General features: G+C 45.8%; 1 protein-coding gene and 1 long non-coding RNA gene across 6 annotated transcripts in view; one reads left to right on the forward strand and one right to left on the reverse strand.

Annotated features, from left to right (window-relative positions):
- Nucleotides 1-15,787, forward strand: part of LOC135273650 (uncharacterized) — a 240,019-nt gene that overhangs the window by 199,202 nt on the left and 25,030 nt on the right. The window lies entirely within an intron of this gene.
- NRP2 (neuropilin 2) overlaps nt 1-15,787 on the reverse strand; it is a 115,523-nt gene that overhangs the window by 22,642 nt on the left and 77,094 nt on the right. For 3 of the 4 annotated variants that reach the window (XM_064373116.1, XM_064373115.1, XM_012446184.3), the window contains 3 exons: nt 11,525-11,787; nt 9,918-10,014; nt 8,675-8,695 (listed from right to left, as the gene is read on the reverse strand). In XM_064373116.1, coding sequence (XP_064229186.1) covers nt 8,675-8,695; nt 9,918-10,014; nt 11,525-11,787 — 381 coding nt within the window. Of the gene's footprint in view, nt 1-8,659; nt 8,696-9,917; nt 10,015-11,524; nt 11,788-15,787 lie in introns of all 4 variants that reach the window. The other variant, XM_064373117.1, reaches the window with a different exon arrangement.

The following is a 15,787-nucleotide window of genomic DNA, read 5'->3' on the forward strand; positions in this document are numbered from 1 at the left end:
TTCCATGTTACTTGCCAAGGCTTCTGCACCCATTGAAATTAGCCTGGTCTTGCCTAAACAGGTCAGTCACCACTGTGAAGTCATGACTAATGCACCCTCATTTTTTTAATTGGATGGAGGATTTTTAAAAGCAGATTAGAAGGGAAGTTGCAACAAAAAACGTGGGCACAAAATGACAGAGGGTATGTGAGAGCGAGCGTGAGTGAGGGAGAGATAGGGAGATCATTCTTAATCACGGAAAAGACAGCAGGGAAGAGAGGCTGGTGGAGTATTTAGAAGGCAACCACGTTCACTGGCCGCCGCTGGTTGCCATGGAGATGATGTAGTAGATTTAAGCCCAGGGTAACTCTGGGGAAAGACTGGCTGGAGTCCCACTTGATGCAAAGCAGTGTTACAACTTGATTCTCCCAAAGATTTACATCAGATGAGAATCTGGCCCAGAAAGGGACTAGGAGCTTTTGAGCTTGCCAAAACTAGACATGATCTTTACTTCTGAAAAATGATGCATGCTTCTCCTATGAAAAATGCCTCCCTAGCTGCTTGCATTAAGCCAGAAAGATGCATCCTCTACTCATGGGGTGCCCCAGGAGGACAGCCCCAGGGTGGGAAGTGCTGCTGCCTCCTTCATGCATTGGTGGTCCTACTCTGTGAGTGGAGGGTGTTCCCCCTCTGTTCAAGATGCAGATGGGGCTCATTTATATTTTCACACCTCCTTCCACTACCCACCCTGAGATTCAGAGCTCCTTAAGCAGAGGAACTCACTCTCAACATGAGGAACTTGCTCTCATCTGTACCTAAGGGTTTACACAAAGAAGGCACTCAATAAATGCTTGGTGAATCAAACACTGAACTGAGGCTAAAACTCCTATTTCTGAGTCGGCATTCTCTAATTTCTGCAGCCTGAAGGTCAGAACTCCTCTCTTTGATTTGGAGAATAGGTGAGAGGTGAGTCAGACCTTCTAATATCTTCTAGAGGTGACAGAAAAATGAGAACACTTTTCTTGGAAATATTTCAAAGCCTGCTGAACTTCCTAGCTCTTAATCACTGCTTTCTCCTGCTGTAGGAATTCCCCTTCACCAGGGTGGGGTTCATTGGTACCTTTTGGGTGACCAGAGGTCCCACAACATTGGTAGAGCTTTGACAAGGATGTGTTGCTCTGCACACACCTTGACAGCCACATCCACATCCCCTGGGGTAGAAAGGACCCCAGAACCCCAGGAACCCCTTAGCGCTCCTTTCTACATCTTCATCTTCTTCCACCTTATTACCTACCCTCTTTGTCTTTACCCCTAAACGACTTCTGTCTTTTACTAATTTCATTACTATAGCTGAGAAAGGCCTCTCTCTTTCTCTCATGTTTGTGGCCATGGTGGAAATTATACATAAAATCAGAGAGGAAGAGAAAGCAAGGCACTCGAAATGGCTCCTTGAAATGGCCAGCTTGCAAGTCACAGTGAACTGGTGTCAACTCATTATTCAGGTCACCAAGAGGATCTGCTGCCTGGCAACCATCCTGCTGTTGGATTTTCAATGTGAGCTCACAGAAATGGACAGGAAACAGCAAAGTGTTCGGGGATGCGCCCGGAGTTCCTCAGAGACATCCCTCCTCTCCCCAAAGGGTGTGCTCGGGTTTGCCTCTGATTTTCAGGTGGCTCCATAGGGAGGGCCGTCCTCTAATGAGGCTGCAGCTCACCCATCGAGAAAAGGAAAGTGATAAATCCCCAGGGATTAGCTTTCCTTCTGAAGTATCTGACCTGACCACAAAGGTGGGACACAAATTTTTGTCAAGCGGAATGTGGCCACAACTACCCACGTTCCCTCCATCACTACATCATCTCCGTTCAAAGGTTTGCTTTCCTTCAGCCAAAATGCTGGTTTCCAACACAAAATACACCACGAACGCTTAAAGTGCTCGGGCTGGAGAAGGATAAAGCCTTACTGATCGTCTTACAGTGTTTCTCGTGACAGAGACAATGTTGGGGCACAGTGGAGAGACTGAAATCCTAACATGTGGATTACATTTTTAGAATCAGAGACACAGACACAGGCCCTCAGAATCCTGCTCTACTCTGAAAGACAAACTTCGCTTTAGGTAAGACCCTCTTCCCCTTTTCTACCTATGCTTCTCTCCCCTGAAATTATCAACATGTAGAAAACTTTAGTGACAGAAGCTATTTGGAGGACATTATTACTGGCTCCTTAAACATCTTCTTTGGACACTTCTTTGGAGAAATGAAAAACAGTACTACGTGAATTCACGCTTTTAATGTTAAGAGGTTAGAAATAGTGTTAGAAAAGAGAGGATATGACTAGCAACCCTTTCCTGATCTCCTACAAGCAGTTCTTGGTTGATTGCAGTTGGGGGCTAGGAGAAACTCATCTCCAAAGGCAGGTGGAGTGTGCTGGTTTAGAATCTGGCTCTGTTCTAGCCTCCGAGAGTTGTATGCTAATGAGGCTGTGGTTTGCCAACTAGAGAGAAGGAAAATGATAAATCAATAGGGGTTAAATCCCCACCCAAAGCACCTTCCCAGACAACAGCAGCAATCCAATGAATGCCAGATGGACGGATGAATGGATAGGTGGATGGATAAATGAACGGATGGGATAGAGGAATATATTTGGATCAATGTTCAGACTCCCTGGAAAATGTTGATGACCTACTGGTACTTCCTTGGAGAGTTATTTTCAGAAAGTGCTAGAGATTCTGCTAGCTCATATGGCACCTCTATGGGAAATCAGAAAGAGGCACCCACTTTAGGCAGATGTCACCTGCACCAGATGCCCAAACTGTTGAGCTGTGCAAATTTAGCTTCACTTGCCCCTTGAGCCATCTGGGATGATCGAGCCATTGCTTGACATTAAAGGAGCCTGGGATAGGTGGGTGAAAGTGTAGGTGAGAACTCAATCTTGCCTGGAGTTGGTTGATCTGCTGACCTGAATTTTCCCTTTGACGGATCTAATTTCTGCCGCTTACTCATGTGTCTTTTTTCAACTGAAAAATGCTTTCAACTCCTGAACTATTTTTCATTAATTCCCACCCCAAATTCTCTACAAAGTTTCCCCATTGTGTGAGATAATGAGAAACAGATATTTAAATAGTCAATAACTCAACTCCAAGTGTATTTGCAGGGTTGCACAGGCTCCCATCTGTGAAAGTTCTGAGCCTCCTAGAGAAAAGCAGTGCAAACACCAAGAATTTGAATTTTGAGAAACAATAACGTTTGAGAAACCACTCATGGGAGAAAATGTGACAAACAATTACACATGAGGTTGTGTTCCTGCCATTCCTATCTGCAAATAGGGTTACTGAATTAATATGCAATTGGGAAACATGTGTGTAAGAACAGCAACCGTGAGTGGACATTTCCTGTGTGTCAACCATTGGTCTACGGGCTTCACATGAATCATTTTGTTTATTCCTTATGACCCTCTGATGGGAGATCTGAGGGCTTCAGAGGACAAGTGATTTTCTCCTGGTTTCACTTGGAGGATAGTTGTGAAGAAGAGCAGAGCAGCACTCAGCGAAACCCAAGAGATGGCCCAGTAAGGGCCTCTGAGGAGCTGTACACTGCCAGCAAGTGGCAGAGTCACAGCTGGAACCCGGTGGATGAAACCCCAGCCTGCGCTTGAACCCAGGGATCAGCTCACTCTGGCCTGTGGGCCACATCCAGCCCACTGCCTGCTTGTGTAAATCAAGTTTTGTTGGAACACAGCTGCCCTCATTTGTTTACCTAGTGCTTATGGATGCTTTTATGCCACAATGGCAGAGCTGAGTCCTTGCAGCAGAGACTGCATGTCTGGTAAGACCCAAGATATTTACTATCTGCCCTTTTACAAAACAAATTTGCAAATTCCTTCCTCTAACCAAGTAGGGAGGCAAGAGGAAGCAGTCCTCTTCCTTTCTGCCCTCTATTTCTGTCTGAACCTGTCTAAGGATTGGTGTGTCTCAGTCAAGTCAGTTTCTCACTGAGTCACTGAAATGAGAAAGCATCTACTATAGCTGCATTTATGAAATGTCATCTGGACCTGGGGAGTCACCTGGGTTTCCAAAAGAAGTGTTTGGAAAGACACCAAGGGTGAGCCTTCTCTCTCTCTTTCAAAAAAAAAGGCTCATTGCATGCCAGAATTATTTCAGGACTGGCCCGTCTGCACAGTCCTTTCTGTACAGGTTAAAAATGAAGTGCTGGTGAAGGAACATTTCAGATAAAAGGTTTATTTAATTTGTGAGATTAAACAAACAAAAAAAGGTTGGCTCTTCTAGAGAAGTTTACAGAAGATAGTAGAAGAATGTGGTCACACCCTCTGATGTGTTTGGAAAAAGAGGCACAAGCAAAGGCCTCCCTGAGAAACGACTCTTTCCATCTGCCTTCTGAGCATGGTGTGGCGGGAGGCACCGGAATGTTTTCAGTAAGTTGGCAGAAACCATGTGGATTTCTCCCACATCTAGAGGCATTTTTAAATGCCTCCGAATTCAGATCTCTGACTGGCTGAAGTCTCGGACGCTTCACACTCTTTGGTGTACTTAAGCGACTTTCTGTAAACTAAGTCTTGTCCCTTGTGTTCTTGGAGAGAAAAGTTGGTGAAAAACATTTTCTTCCACCCCTAGATAAGCTGACTCGGCAGTTGTTTACGTGAGTGGTAAACTGAGGGAGAGGGGACGTGTCAGGTCTCCGTGGCAGGAGAGGCAGCGTGCTCCAGAGAACCACACAAAGAACGCCCCCCGTCCCCCAGGCAAGGATGGCAGCCAAGCAGTTACCCGCTTCACACATCTGATCTCCATGTTTTCTTGCTCAGCAACACCTAGCCTTAATCTGGCAGCTGGAGACATAAGGGGGTGGGGCAAGGAGGAGGATTCACACACTACAGCTGCCTATCTGGAACCCTGACAGGGGTTAGGAATACTTCTCTGCCTTTCATCAGAGGATCATGTGCAAAAGCACCATTTAACCCTCTCTGCGTCTCAGAAGTGCTTCTAGGAGAAGGAGGCGTGGGAGGAAGGGAGTCCAAGGAGAAAGGGAATCTGAGGCCAGGCTCTGGGATGGGGGACATTACCCTGGCGGACAAAGCCTTGGAAGGCAGGCAATAGAGGGCGAGGGTGGGAAGGGGAAAGGAGAGGTGGGGGTGCAAAATGCAGAGATTGCTCACTTGGCCCCAAAGAAACAGAATGTAAAGCTTGAGGAACAGAGTCAAATGCCAATCAGCATTACCTCGAAATGGGCCTCTCTTAATACTGCTCCCCTCTATGCCCAAGAGACAGCCGTGGATGTGCACTGTGTCCTGGTTTTGTCTGGATGAGAACTGTGGAGGACTGCAGAAATGGGACTCCTGGACCTCAGGAATGGTCTGAGTCATAAACCCCACATTCCCAGCCGAAACAGGAGACACTGATGTTCCTTTTAGCATCCACTAGCGTAAGACAGCCATTCTAAATCCTTCCCTCTGACAACCACCTTCCACAGGTGCACCCTGCTGGGATTTCCGTGAGTCTCTAACAAGTAGGGCACCAGACCGGCTCTCTGCCCCTGCTTTGCTCAAAGCCCACAGCCTAGCTAACACAAACAAAAACTCTTGCCTCCAAGGTGAGCTGTTAAAAATAACCACCTGGTCAACCACCCCAGAACTCTGATTATGGGCTTTATATATTTTTAACTGGCTTCTTTATTCTTTTTTCTTTTACTGAAAAAAGAAAGTATTGGGTAAGAGGAAATAATCCATCACCTTAATTACACCACTTTTCGGTTCTTTTTTCCCCCTGTATACACACGGTTTTTCGTTTGTTAAAGCTCAAATCCTAGAAAAGATACATGACGGCACCATGTTTATAGCCACTGCTTTAAAAAAGAAAAGAAAGGAGAAGAATGCACACCCAGGCTACATTGTTTAAAATGTGACTCATAACAACCACAAAAAAGGGTCTTTTTAAAAAAATCACATGACAACACAGTTTATTCATTCTCTCTTCTCTTTCTCCCTTCTCAACACAGCTCTCTTTTCCGCCCAGGCTTTTCTTCATTACTGACTCACACCCTGCTACACAATGTATGAATATATACACTAAGCAGAAATCACAGGATGATCTGAATTTAAAAAAAATATTGCATGGCAAGAAATCAGTAAGAGGTGTAAAATGAAAGATACTTCAAAATACAAAAGATCAAGTCCACTTAATAACTACAGGTCCAAAGGCCACTTTCGTTGTATTTCCCTAAAGATTTAGCTATACATTGATTGATCCTAAAGAATGAGATTACTTCCCTGTTGCATGATTCATTTATAAGGGAAAAGAAAAACACTCCAATTTGAAAAACGTACTAACAATGTAAATGTCTACGGTTGGTAGTGTTTCAACATCAGCTTTCCATACCTTGCCTGCCCAAACCTGATTTCTCTGTTTCCATTGTTTTTGAGTGAAAAGACTGATTTTATGCCCTGACCAAGAGATGACTCCTGCTGTCCTGACCATAAGAAGAACAGTACATGAGTCACTGGGTTAGAGGGAACACAGAGTCCTCTCTCCTCTCTCAAACAGAAAAGTTTGCTCAAGGCAGAGTTGCATGCTGTGGTCAAACGGGTCTCAGCCAGAAAGGGGCGACTCATGGCACTAGGTTCATCTGGCTACCAACTCAGATCTCCGTGTAAAACGTGCCGAGGTGAATGAAATTCTCCATTCCCAATTCTGATTCTGCTCTTTACTGTGTCCATCGGCCAAGCCTCTGCTCCTCGGGACTTGGGTTCTTCTTCCCAAAGATGCTTGCCATCCTCCAAGATGAAAGCCATGGCCCAATCTGTGCAACTCATGCACTGCCTTTGCTTAGACTCAAAGCAGCCCACCAGAAGCACCCTGGAAATTCTTACCTTCAAGTCACTAAGCTCTGTGTTTATTTTGGCTAAATGAGCACTGCCGCTCAGATGAGATTTTATGTATGTATTTTTTACGAGAGAGCATGACTGGCCTGTGAAGCCTCATGGTAAGCACAGCTTCAAGGAGAGCGCACGTGCCCTGGTCTGCTTATTCTCTTACAAAAGTGAAGCACGTAGCCACTGTACTTGTCAATCACGACCCGACACGATGTGCACACAGAACAGTCTGCAGCAGCTGCTGGCACGTCTTTACCCAGCCTTTCTGGGAGCTGCGAATCTCCACAACCCAAAGAGAGTCAGATGAAACAACATCCACAGATTTCACTTCACCAACATAAGCATTACCTTGGGTCCTGAAGGTTAGAACTCGAATTCAACTGTAATCCAAGTTGTTCGGTTTGGCTTTCAGCTTTCTTTCCAATACTTTGGATTTACGTTAACATAAATCTCACCCCCAGAGAGCAGCAGTGTATGTACATGAATACTCTTAATACTTTTAGAACTGTGGAGCAGGGAGTGGGCAAGAGGTTCAGGGACTCAAGGAAGGACAAGAAAGGAAATCTCTTCTAGGTCAGTTTGCCATTCCCCTGGCGTCTGCAGCTTTGTTCCTCACTGGCTGTCTTAGAGCTGATGAGTGGCAAATTGGGTGAGATGATTTGGAGTCAGGGAGTACATCTAGGTGGCAAACCAGGAATTCATCTCTTTCTAGCCCAGAGCTGGACAGATTAATGAGAGTGAAGATAACGAGTCTAGACGTCAGATATAAAAATGTCTGCCCTTATCTCTGCAATGCTGCCACTTGTAGGGTTAAGCCCAGCCAGTTAAAACAGGGCACAGCAATCCTCACAATTGCTGGCATCAAACAGGTCATGAAGAACCCCCATCATTCGGTGAGGATGAGTGTTTCCGTGTTTGCTTTTACACTCAGGTCAACCGCAGTGAAGCATTTAGAGGGACTCCTAAATGTTTGGCATTAGAAACCAGTATGGAAACTTCAGCAGTTTCAGCTAATAGGATTGCAAAGAGGGCAAAATATACAGTCGGCTGCATTGTAACAGCTCAAATGACAGTGCCATCACCCAAGGTTGGAGGCCTTTTTTTTTTTCAAACCCGGATGAGGCAAGCATCCCCAATTCTTCTTACTTTGCTCTGCTCTCTCTTTGCTTTCTTGGGGAGAACACGTCCTTTCTGATTTCCAGTCCTGCATTTAAAGTCCTGTAGCCCCAGTCATGGAATGTACCTCCTTATTCCCTTGACTGGATACCAGATCCTAAATCTGGCAACTCTTCCTCCTCAGGCCAGCACTCCTGTGTCTCTTCCCTAAGTTCCTTCCCTCACAAGCTGCCTGTACCTCGCTGAGGGTTAACTGAGACCGCTGCCTTAGTACCTTGGAACTGGAAAGAAACCATCTTCAGGCTAGAACAAATCACTGTCACCTCAGTTCACTTTTAATTTATACTGATTTTTTTTGGTTCAGTATTCTCACAGTTTCTCCCTCCTCACCACTCCTGCATTTTCAGCCTCATTGCTCCCCATTGGACAATGCAAGGCTGAAAGGCTTATCTGTAACCTATTTGTCTCTATTAGTAGGTTTCTAAACTTTAATTAAACAAGAGGCAGTGAGGATCTCAATCCCCTTCCCCACGGCTATAGCTGTTGCTAGTGCCATCTAGTGGCAGGAAGATGTGGCGTCTCTTTTCTCCTGTGAGATTTGACACATTTGGAGGTTGATTTCCCCCACCAAATTCACATCACATGGGGGAAGGAAAAGGCATGCAAAAAAATATTTTCTTTTACCTTTAAAATTCTCACCTGCAAAAGCTGAGATGGGTTCTGAAAAAAAAATAGACAAAAAATTGGACTTAGTTAAAGGGAATGATTAGGTGAACATAGGGTGAATAATTGGTTGAATATGATGACGAAGATGACTGCACTGAGTTTTTTTGTACCACTCCATGGAAAGTGCCCCACATCTTCCACGTGTTCTAGGCTGGGTCTAACACGTCATCATCATGGGGTGGTGGTGGGGAGGGGATTCTCAAAGTTGCTTTGGAACAAAAAGTCCTTCATAGAGAAATGGGTCCCTAAAGCATTGTAATCAGTCACTTACTGCTGATGACTTTCTCAGAGGCTGGCTTACTTTTAGATGCCCGGGGCCTGAGAGTTGCCCGAAGGGACTGGGGTGGTCCCAGGTGCTTCTGACATCATCAAGCACATACACACCCGGGCTCGTATGCCAAGAAAAGCAGTTGGTGAGTTACTGCAGCCACTCTGCTGACTGAGAGCAGTCCCCATGCCTTCTCAAGGTTCCCCTCTTGGTTTGGGGAATGTCCATGGCCCTGAAGGGACACAGTCAGTGTGCCCTTTAGGTGACCTCCTCTGAAGCAGGAGACCCTGAAGAAAATGGGTGCATCTCAGGTGGGCTGGCTGCTCAGGTACTTTTGACCAAGATGACAGTTATGATATCCTTCTTGTGCCAGTCACCTGGACTACACCTACAATGTCTAATCCTACAACAACTTTGGGATCCTGGGCAGTAGAGGTATTTGTTTTAAAGAAAAATCTGAAACCTTACTTCAAATGCCACAGTTTGCTCTGCAATTCATTCATGTAAAAGAACTACTCGGGTAATTGTGTTATCACTCTTAAACAACATATTCACTATTTCTGTTCACTAGCGAAGGCTTCCATTAAATCTATCAAACCTTTCCAGCATATAATTTTGACTGGCAGTTGCTCTCGTCCTCTAGCATTTTCTTTGCTAAAAGCTGGGGTTTGCTGATGGGGTCTTGGCACCCTGAACCTCCATGTACTTAGTGCATGTCCAGTTCTGATTGGGAATAGGGATATAAGCCTTCCCCTCATCTCACACCCCTCCCACCCTGAACCCAGCCTGAGACACAACTACACCCACACCTTACCTCCTGCATAGACTGTTGCTGCCCCACCCGCTCAGTAATAACTGCATTTGAAGATAGTGTGCTGCCTCCTCTTGCTTATCCCAGCCCTTGGTGTCTTATTTGAAAGAGTCACGAAGAGACAGATATTCACGTACCCATGCAGTTCTCCAGTGGGACATCAGTGCTTATCCGAATGTCATCAATGGCAATCTCTCCCGATCGTCCTTTCCCTATCACTCCCTCGAACACAATCTAGAAGCCAGAAGAATAAGAGCCATGGTTAACTGAGTCTCCTAGTACAAACAGTGCAAAGATTTCCAATTTTCTGTTAGCTGCAGCTTAAAGTGTGTATGTGTGTGTGTGTATTGCACCTGGTACACATCTGTTGACCACATGGCTACAGCTCTTGAAATCTTAATTTAAAATGAGTTTGTTCAAATCAAATGCATATTTGAGAGAATAAGAAAACATAACAAGCGGGTGGATATTGTTGTCCAGTAACTAGAATGTATTGATTAAAAGGACCATAGTCAGAGAATATTGAAAGGGGGGTTGACATTTCCCTCGCTATTTTCAAGGTTCCTGTCTCATAAATCTTCCAAATGCCCAATGCAGGTATTGGAAACTCAGAAGACACAGTAAATGGGGGTAATGTGAGAAATACAGCACATAGGTTTGGATTTATGCTCCTTATTCTAAGTTGCCTTACGGCTTCATTATTACAACTAGGTGGAAAAGAATTTGTTTTTTCACCAGCTGTTTACTGAGCACCTACTATGCGCTGGACACAAGGATACTAACAAAACCTATTAAGACAAGTTCTCTGTCCAGAGAAGCTCACCCATCTAGTGGTTGAGACACAAATGCAAACAGGTAGTTACAATACAATGCACTCAGGTGAGTAAGTGGGAACCCAGATTGGAGGGTCTCAGGACGCCTTGCCGCCTCAAGAGACAGGGGCTGCAGGCTGTACACAGAAGCCCCTCGGCTCTGTGGTCTTCAGTCATTCCTCATGCTCGCCCTCCCCAGGTTCCTCTCTGCTAACTAGCACATGTCCTCTGGCAAGCTGGCTGAGCAGTTGGCTGCCTCACCAGCCATCTGTTGCCGCTCCTCGTCTGGGGAGGAGAAGGTTAATGCTCTGGCTGGTTCTCAGTCACCTCTTCACAGTGTGTCTACTCCTACCCAAGTTGCAGCCACAGCTGAACGTACCCATCTGTGCCTCAGTCTCCTACTCTGTGGGGCAGAGATAACAGAACTCCATTCCTGGAGCTGGTGAGAGAGCGAGCGAGCACTCATTCAGGAGCCTCTCACGTCTGCAGGCCACTGAGCACGAACGGCACCCGCGCCCCTTCCTGTGTTCATGCTCCCTGGGACAGGTCTGGGAGATTGCCCTGTTTCCTCCCCAGATCTGAAGGGGCTCCACAGGCCTCTTTCCTTGTGTGTGGAGGGTTTGTGTTTGTTTCCCTGGCTTCTGTGTCCCTTTGTCAGCCTACCTGATAGCAATCTAAAAGAAAATGGAGAGGAGAAACATTTGTTGAAGATTTCAGCAATATAAAAGGCAACAGGAGGAACAAAGAACCAAGTCTGGGTGTAGAGATAGGCATATTCTGAATAACAAATAAGAGTGTCATTCAGTTGCCATGGCAACGCGAGAAACACAATGAAAACAGTAGCGCTTAACCACGTTCCCCAATGATGAATGGGCTCGGCCCTTTGAAATACTGAAATACGGATCACAAGATTCCCTTTTGGCTCACCGCACCTGGTACTCCATGTCGTAGCTGGGCAGGATGATCCGTCCGTGCTTCCACTCGCCGCCCTGGTCCTCGCGGATGACCCACAGCAGCTTGCTCTCCTGGCTGGCTTCCCGCACCACCTGCAGCGCCACCCCGCGGCCGCCCGTGGCCTGGTACTGGAACTCCATGCACACCGGGCTTTGGGGCAGGTGGACTGGGGGGCTGATGAGCCGCGCGTACTGGCCCTCTCTCTGGCTGTCACTCTGCAGCCGCAAGAAATTCCTGTCATCTGAGGGGAAACAAACCCGAACAGAGGTTCTCGATAAACACTTGGGAAAGACACCAGTGTGCTGCTGTGGTCTCTCCAGGAGCTAGTTGGGACTGGAGTTTCGGTGTCTTCTGGTTTATTCATGTCCTTGTTCCCGAGGCTCTGTGACCCTTTCTTAAGGCTTCTTCAGAGCCTTAATTCAAATGCTGTGTCTTCTTGAAGCCCTTTCTTGAGTCTCTAAGTCAAATCGGTCCCTCCTGCCTGTTTCTCGGTATCATTTCCTTTCCATCTCTTTCACGTGGAGCACCTGGCAAGGTCGCCTTATGTCTTGGTTGGTTGTATGTGTGTGCCCTTCTTCTCCCTCTGGATTCCAAGAGGTCAGACCCACATCTTATTCACCACTAGCTCACCCAAAGGGCCAGTGCAATCTGATGAACTGAATTACAAGGGGACAGATTATAGGGGGTGAGGTGGCTGCTAGATTGGAGGGCGACTATGACCAGGTGGTTGATGCTTCTAGCCCTGGCCATCTTGGCTGGGCGCTGTCCAAATGGCAGACATTTTAAACCTTCTGTCTCCATCAGTGCTGCTAGATGATGCCTGGGCTCTAGTGACTGTGACTCAGAAGCCCAGTGTCACCTTCAAGCAGAACAGAGGGTGGGAGCTGAAAGGGGTGATTCAGGCAGACTCGAACCTGGCCTTTCTCAGATAGCCAGGCACATATGGCTTCAATGATAAAGGTGCTGTCATTATTATTAACAAAGGCTATGTATTTAGTAGAGAATATATGTGTTTTAAGAAATTAAGGGTTTACCAATCCAAATGTTTGGAAAATGGTCTTTTTGGCTGATTGGTTTCAAATTCATCAGACACTCATGTGGAAGACCGAGTTCTTCTTGCTGTTGGCAGACCACATGCCTTGCAGACACAGGTGTGGGGACCTGCACCTTCAAATCCAACTTGTACAGGACTGTTCTGGCCACTTGTACAGAGAACAAGGTGGCATTTGGTGAGGAAATCTCACTACCTCTTTTTGGCCCTGAAACATAGGGGCATCTTATGCTGAATACTTCTGCAAGATGGCAGGGTCACTATTCTACCACATACACAGCATGGAATGTGGGCATGTCAGACACCTCAGGATCACGTTAGTGTGAGGTCATGTTAACCTGAGACGGGTGCACAGAGCTTTTTACTCCACAGGGACTATGAACATCCTGGACTTGTCAGGGTAGGTGGGCTAGGATTCCAGAGTCTTGAATCAATGCAATAGTCCCTGGACTGCTGCTTTGCTGTTGTTAATCCTGCTGACATCATCTTTCTAGGTGAGAGCAGCCTGTGCTGGACCTCCCATCAGTGGCCCAGAAACAGCTCCTTCCTTCTTGGCTCCCCAGCTGCCTTGCCTACCTCCCTGATCCCCTAAGCCCCTTCCCATTAAGACTTTCTGGGATTAGTGCTTTAGAAGCTATGCTCCCCTGAAGTCAAATGAGACCAGTTTACTATGCATATGTGGGATTCCAGTTTGTGCTTCCTCAACCATCCAAAGCCATGTCTGTCTACATACCCCATAAAGTGTGACCTCTGCAAAGCCAAAATCAGCACAGATAACTAAAAGGCAGCTGTCTACAGAAGAGAATTAATGATGGTGTCTGCTGAGGGAGGATACACTGATGCCAAATCAGACCCTCAAAGATCTTCTAAACCTATGCTTTCCCTATCAGATCTTATTACTGCTGCTGTTAATGATAATAATTAAAGCTCCTACTTGCATAATGCTTTACCTGTTACAAGCACATTTACATGCAGTATTTCATTTCATCCTTTCTATATTCTTGTGAGCTGGGACTTACTAAGACATCTTACCTTGCACATGATGAAGAAACAGGCTCAGAAAGGTTAATGTGATTTGTCCAAGGTAGGGAGGCGACTTCAATGGCAGAGCCCAGACCTGACTGCAGGTTTTCCACCTTCATGCAATAAGTTCTTTATTTCAGCTGCTCTGTAGGTAGCTTGCCCCAAGTCCTTGCAATCAATCACACTCTGTTTGAGGCAAACTACCTTCCCTACTGGGCCCGTTGCTGCATTCTCTCCTCTTAGCTGTAATTTTCCACTCCCTCAACCACTCCACTATCCCGTCTCTTTTGCTAGTTCTTCTCCTAACTATTCTGACACACACAACATTAATCCCTTTCTTTTCTCAACAACTCTAGCATTTACTAACTGTACTGCTGACTTTACCTTGTTTTTAAAAGAACTTCAGGCCATTTTCCGTGGATTTCAGTAGGTAATCACTCACTGCCTGGCATCATAATTTAACTGTTTTTTTGGTGTGTCTTTTTTTATCACCTCAGTTATATCGTAAATCCTGGTCTGATTTACCTATTATAAATCAGGTTTAATATTGCTTCTTCTCTCTACTCCTAGATAGTGCTATATATATGCCACACCTCAAGAAAATTTTGTTTCTATGAATGAATGAATGAATGAAGAATGACAAATACATGGTTAAAGAATGATATGAGGCTATCCATTGCAAATAAGGACAGGAGAATCAGCTAGCTTCTCATAATCCCTCAGATATAATCCCTTCACAATTCCCTCCACCCTCCCAAGCCAACAGCCCCTTTCAAAGGTGAGGTGCACCAGTAATGACAAGGTGGCCTGTGGAAGCGCCCAGTATATTGAGACACCAGTGAGAACCCGTCAAATGCTCCCAAGCTCCCGCTAATCTCCAAGCCCTTACTGTTGCCACCTTATATATAAAGGAAACCAGATTTTAGAGATTTATTATTCAGCCTTCTTCCTTCACAGTTTCGCAAATAAGACCCACTTGCTGCCTGAAAATTGCTTGGCAGAAATACTGCCACTTGTGTGAATTTACATTCTTAAACGACAGGGAAATCATGGCATCATGGTTAGAATTTGGTGAGTAAAATGTGTGTGGAGGCGGGAAGAACTGTGCTGAATGGACTGTATCTGGGTCTGTTCTATGCACCCACCCTGTTACTAAAATTCCAGGCACAGCCAGGTCAAAGGTTTCACAGTCTGCCCCTTCCAGTAACCCCCAGGTAGTCCCCCCGCCACTCCTCTCCCTTCTCCTCTCCTTTCTCCCTCTCACAATAAAATGACAATCTCTATGCATGATTTAAGGGACCATTGCAAGACCAGGGACTTAATGCTAGTGGCATGCTTAGCATGAGCAGCTGAAGGATCATAATTCAGTGCTGACATCTGAGCTAATCCACTAGTTTGCAGAATCTCCAGACGAGCAGGCCTCTGGATTTCACTTCGTTAAATCATTTGTGCCCCACTTGTCTGTTAAGTGCTATGAGCTCCAGGGAAGAAAGATGATATGTAAATTTAAGGAATTAGTAGTAGACATCAGTCAGAGAGACGCTGAGCCTGCAAAGCGCCTGTCACTGAGAGAGGCCTGATTAGAACCAGGGACATCATGAAAGAATTGACTCAGACCAGGAGAAGCCCACGGAAGGGAGAGGAAGAGCAGGGGGAAAGGAAGTAACCCACTGAACACCTGCTGCTCCTGAGAGTTGGCACAGAGGCTTTACCTACCTCACCTAATGTCACCTTCCCTGTGAAATCTAGTCTTGCAAAATAAATACCATTTTCTCCATTTTCACCAAAAAGAAACTGGGGCTCAGAGAATTGAAGTGATGTAGGATCTGAACCCTGACTGGACTGAGTAAACCTGCCAGAGCATGGCTTCTCATCTGGGATGGACTCCTGGCCTAACTCACTAAACTTTTAAAGCCTCAACCTTTCTATCTGTAAAATGGATACAAAGACAGTGTTACTGCATCGAGTTGTGGGAAGGGTAAATGGAATGAGCTACGTAAAGTGCTTTGCACAGTAACGAGGACACAGTAAGAGCTCAGGAAAGTTATTATTACTATTAATATCACTCTACATGCTGCCTCCTATGCTTGCCTTTATTTCACTTGGAAAGAAAAAGGATCAAAAGACCACCAATAACCCAGGAAGGCCATTCCAAGACTCAGTAAGA

The sequence above is a fragment of the Aotus nancymaae genome, unplaced genomic scaffold (assembly GCF_030222135.1).
Source record: "Aotus nancymaae isolate 86718 unplaced genomic scaffold, 86718_ANA_hifiasm-v0.15.2.pri h1tg000008l, whole genome shotgun sequence".
Classification (NCBI taxonomy): Eukaryota; Metazoa; Chordata; class Mammalia; order Primates; family Aotidae; genus Aotus; species Aotus nancymaae.